At 43.3% G+C, this 5,469-nt stretch overlaps 1 protein-coding gene across 1 annotated transcript in view; it reads right to left on the reverse strand.

The window, feature by feature from the left end:
- Positions 1-1,052: 1,052 nt before the first annotated feature.
- LOC146986399 (Golgi apparatus protein 1-like) overlaps positions 1,053-5,469 on the reverse strand; it is a 55,951-nt gene continuing 51,534 nt past the window's right edge. Inside the window, exons 23-25 of the mRNA XM_085780192.1 lie at positions 5,321-5,441; positions 4,265-4,371; positions 1,053-1,543 (exon numbers count right to left, since the gene is read on the reverse strand). Of these exons, the coding sequence (XP_085636318.1) occupies positions 1,376-1,543; positions 4,265-4,371; positions 5,321-5,441 (396 nt within the window). The 3' untranslated portion in view covers positions 1,053-1,375. The remainder of the gene's footprint in view (positions 1,544-4,264; positions 4,372-5,320; positions 5,442-5,469) is intronic.

The raw sequence follows: 5,469 nt of genomic DNA on the forward strand, positions 1-5,469 counted from the left end.
GCTTCTCAGCGTACGTCAACACGGCCGCCATCTTGGTCAGGGGGTTCTGACCATAGACATATATAGTGTAACGTCTGACAAGCAGTCAGACCCGCTCAGACCCTTGTAGAACAAATATTAGTGTATTTATGCATGTAGGTGTGTGTCTGAGTGTATGTTTAATGCATTAAAAAAAAGGTAACACTTTAGATTAGGGAACACATATTCACCATTAACTAGGTGCTTATTAATATGCTTACTAGCTCCTTATTAGTAATTATTAAGCACGTATTAACACCTTATTCCACATAGCCTTATTCTACCTCTATTACACCATGAATTAAGATTTTTCCTGATATTAACTCCTAATTATCGCTTATTCATTGTAAATGAATGCATTGATGCTATACTACTAATTCAGAGTGATAAAGGAAGAATTAGGCTACTGTTCTTGTGCTACTGCCCCTGAACAAGGCCCCAATAAATAACCCACTGGTTATTCACATCATTATTCAGAAACAACAATGCATTAATATGTGCTTAATAATTACTAATAAGGAGCTAGTAAGCTACTTATATGCATATTAATAAGAACCTAGTTAATGGTAAATATGTGTTCCCTAATCTAAAGTGTTACCAAAATTTTTTTTCAAAAATTTTCAAAATTTTTGTTGTTGTTGTATCATAAATATATGTCTGACATTCATAATAAACCAAACGGCTTGAAGATCGGTTGAATATTCAGTGAGTTATGGCGATTTTAATCGTTGATAGACCTCTAACTCTGTTGACTAATGCAGTTAAGTAGACACGGCTTCCCCCTTACCAAGATGGCCGCCGCATTGACGTATTCCACTCAATAGAGCTGCATCTATTCAGTATATATATCTATGCTCCTCCTCCTCCTCCTCCTCCAACCACAGCAACCCCAAACCAACCCCAGGAGTGAAACTGCAGCGTCGACATCACAGGAGGAAAATAATCAACTGAAGCAGCAGCAGTGATGACGGCGGCGGTGGCGGTAGCGGTTTGAAGGTGGAGGAGTGGCGTTGGGGCGTTGTTGAGGGTGCGTGGCCTCCTGGAGTGAAGAGTGGGCGGGGCTCATGTAGAAGCAGCAGCACAGGTGAGTCACTGATCACACGCCCACTTGTGTCACTTTGTTGTTTTTTTAAATTTCTTTGCTGCAGCGAAGGAGGAAGTGATGAAGGATGAAGAGCTGAAGCGACAGGTGGAGGTTTTTGTGGCTGTCGGGGTCGGACGAGGAAGAGGAGGAGGAGGAGGAGGAGGAAGAGGAGAGGGGTGGGGGGTCTTTCAGGTCAGGTGTGTGGTTTCACCTGTCGGGGGGCGTGTCCTGACCCCCCACCACCACCACCGCCGTGCGTGGGCGTGGCGTGGTCTACCTGTCCTTCAGCTCCTGAGTGACGCGTTTGGTGAAGCGGCCGCAGAGCAGCCCGAGCAGGAAGAGCACCGCCACGCCGGCACCAATCACAGTCAGGATGTAGTTCTTGGACGGCGACGTCATCACCTGCATGGCCAGGTCCGAGAATCCCTCAGCCGGCGCCACCTGACAGGAAGTCAGCAAAAAAAAAAACACATCAGACCATCATCTTCAACTACTCAGATACTAAAAAATGTAACAAAGGCTTCCTTTTCTATGTGACTTTCAAAGTAAAATGTTCATTTAGAAATGAAGTTTCAGATTAGAAGCCTATTTTAAAAGACTTTGAGCAACACAATCAATCCATTCCAAAATAAAAGTCTTTTTAAACTTAATTATATGCACAAGTTATTATTATTATTATTTTTTTAAACTATTACTACACTAAAAGCGTATTAAATAAACAGATTTCATGCAGCAAAATAAAAGCCGCTTCAAAACACCCATTTTGTAGTTGACTTGAGCAGTTTCAAAATAAAAGCTTCATTGTAACTACATTATATGCATCCTATTCCATCCCAGAGGTAAAAATAAATACCGTAAATAAATAAATAAATAAATAAATAAATAAATAAAAGCCCTAGACTGTATGCAGCTTTCCCTTTGAAATATTTCAAAAATAATGCCAGTTTAATCAACCAATTTCAAAATAAAAGCCTCATGTAACAGATGTTTTCAGCTCTGACAGCTCTCCACAGCGACGTATAGTTTGGACACACACAAACACACATGCTGCAAAATCCACAGAAAGCTCAGAATCTCTGCTACACGCTCATACAAACCATTCGTGTGACCAGCAACAACACAGTTACAACACCGAACGATCAAACAATGCCAGGCGAAAACACAGAAATACGAGCAACACAGACAAATAAAGCCGGCGCAGCGGCTGCTCTGATGCCAGCATGATTTCACTGCATCCACTCGAAAGCAGAGGCTTCACAGATTCCAACAAAACCATTTTTATCCCTCTATGACCAAGTTTCACTGATCCAGCAGCCAAATACGACAAAAAACAACAAGCGCCTAAAACCAGAAATGCTGTCGTCTTACCTTTGAAGAATCGCAGCGAAAAGTTTAATCCACAGATATAAACAGTGGTGAATTTGAAGGACGACAACTCCCAGCATGCATCTTTTCTTCTTTGCTCATGGCGCTCTACAATGGCTCGGTTTCTGCTGGTTCTCATTGGCTGCCAGTGCTGTCAATCACACCAACGTGGGTATAGCCTCATTCTATTGGCTCTAACGGTTACAATGAGCTGTCAATCACTCGAATCGACCAATCCGCTGTAGAGATAGAGCCAGGCGTAACTGCACCCAAATAAGCTGCTCTCAGTGCAGAGCCAGGCATAACTGCACCCAAATAAGCAGCTCTCAGGGCAGCTTTACGCAGAGGGACACAGAGGGAACTAGAAAGTAGTTGTTATTTAGTCCCGGTTGATTCTTTTTCAGTTAGTTTATACAATTTGTGTGAAAATAAAGATTAAACAATGGTTTATAGTGGCAGGTGGTTCCAAGCTGTGCCAAAAATGGACATTTTGCAAAGTTCGCCTGAATATTTTGTAGTAAAATCTCAATAATTTTGTCCTGCTTCAATTAATCAGAATCAACCACTGCAGAGACAATGTTCATATGTTGAACAATGATTTTATAGAGGGTTTGAGCTTTGGCGGCATTATTCTAAAGGGCACTCATCAAAAATATGATTTTTTGGGGGCGGTGAACATTAAATTTATTTAAAGCCCCAGTATGTAACTTATTTGGCTTTTTATTAGCAAAAATCAAATATTGCTTTCATAAATACGTATTTCACTGAAGTCGAACCACAGCCGCATACAAATGAAAGCTTTCTCGTACCTTAGAATGAGTTGTTACAAGTCGTTACAAATACATAAAGTAGGTGACGCACCGAACCGAGGCGGCCATGTTGCATCGCCATTTTTTTGTAGTGTGAGGAAGGACGGAGGCACTGATGTTGCATTCAGGCGGATGTCATTTTACTCTGAGAGAAAGACGGTAAAACGTGGGTCAGGTAAACAATACGACATCACCATGACAACATATTGTCACACCTGTATTGTTTTGCCTCGTGCTGGCAGACCACTTGTTTACATAGACGCTTGTTTATCCTGTTACATGCAGCGTCTGTTGTCTGTCTGACGTCTGCCCGATTTCACGTGAATGCAACATCAAGAATACGTTCAGATATGCAACCGCACCACTAGATGGGGGGGAATTCCTAAATATTATACCTTTAATTTTTTGCTGTGTGCCATCTTCATTTACTATTCACCAGTAACACACATACTGATAATTACACATCTCCACAAATCCTCAAAGTGTTCCCTATTCCATGACGCCAAAATTATTCAAATAGACCTTTGTGGTTGCAGAGATTATACTCGTTTTATTATTGATATGCAATTTTCCAGCAGAGGCCTGGAAAACAGGCTCAGGGAAGAAGAAGTTTGTTCGCTCAGTTTCAAATTAAAAGTCTATGATCTGATCTTATGCAGCTTCTTCTCTCAACTCTGCCAATTTCAAAATAAAAGACCCACAAAACACTTAGAGCCACCAATTATAATCCAATTTAAAACCGACACATTATGATGTCACGGGCCACTAGCTCCACTAATAACCAATGAGAAGGACACAACTTGTTGCTACGGTTACCAGTATCTTACAAACAACCTTTTTTTTTTTTTTAAAGGGTGTGTTACAGCGCAGATGACACGCACGCACACACACACGCACACACTAACACACAGAGCTGCAGCGTTTGTTTGTATGTGTGTCCAGCGGCGGCGCGTGTCCGGCGGGGGCGGGGGCGGGGGGGGTCCGTTACCTTGGCAGCGTAGCTCCACATGTCGATACGATCCTGAAGCCTCTTCTTACACTCGGGCTGCAGACGCACACGCTTGTCCTGCAGCGCCTCCATGAGACAGGACATCTCTGAGGACGGACACACACACATTACATTACTCACTTCACATCACCATGGCAACAACCAAACAGGTATTTAAAGGGATATGCCAACATTTTTTTTTCGTGTCTTACCTCACTCCCGAATCCATGACAAGCAGATAGACACCATCCTTTCCACTGTGCGTGCAGTAACAAGGGAGATAGAGCCGTATCGCCCGTAATTAGCTTAGCTCAAACACTGGAAGTGTATGGGTAGTGTTAGCCTGCCTCCACCTTAAGTCATCAGAGACACTCTTCAGCAACTCTAAACGTCTCAGAGCTGACAAAACTCTCCGGTAAGGCATCTTGAGCGGTCAAATGCCGCTAACGGGACGAGATCGATCAAAGCGGAGGGTTCAAGCTAAGACGGTTGATTTTGGTTCAAGCTAGCTACATCGAGGGTAGGTTAGCTTCCTGTTTCAAAGTAAAAGCACAAATTCTATCGTCATGGTTTTCTGTATGTAAAGAGCAACGGGTGTTTTTTTATTTTGTGAAAGTAACCGGACGTGCTTTGGTCACAACAGCTAGCTTGAGTAGCGCCGAATTCGTCTGAACAAAATTGTAAACAGCTGGTATTTAGACAAATTAACGACACACTGCCGATCTAAACGGCTACTTTCTCGCCTAAAAACGTTTGAAATGTCGATAAAGTGATATATTTACAGAGTTTAGAGCTAAAATGAAACCAGCTTCTGACTGCTGGTTTCGGCTCGGGTAGGAGGCAGGCCAACACTACCCATACACTTCCAGCGTTTGAGCTAAGCTAATTACGGGCGATACGGACTCTATCTCCCTCGTTACTGCATGCACAGTCGAAAGGATGGTGTCTATCTGCTGGTCATGGACTCGGGAGTGAGGCAAGACACGGAAGAAAAAATGTTGGCGTATCCCTTTAAAAGAAAAAGGTGTTTGTTAGTTAGTTAGTCAGGTGACTCACGGCGCCCGCGGCCGGGTGGGATCGCTGCACAGTGATGTTTGATGTCCAGGGCGCAGGCGGTGTGAAGGACGGGGTCGACGAAGATGTCCGCCTTACTCTCCTTCAGCATGTTCAGCACCTCCTGCAGGAGGAGAGAGGAGGAGGAGGAG

Source organism: Trachurus japonicus, chromosome 6 (genome assembly GCF_045865225.1).
Source record: "Trachurus japonicus isolate A0001 chromosome 6, Traja_1.0".
NCBI lineage: Eukaryota > Metazoa > Chordata > Actinopteri > Carangiformes > Carangidae > Trachurus > Trachurus japonicus.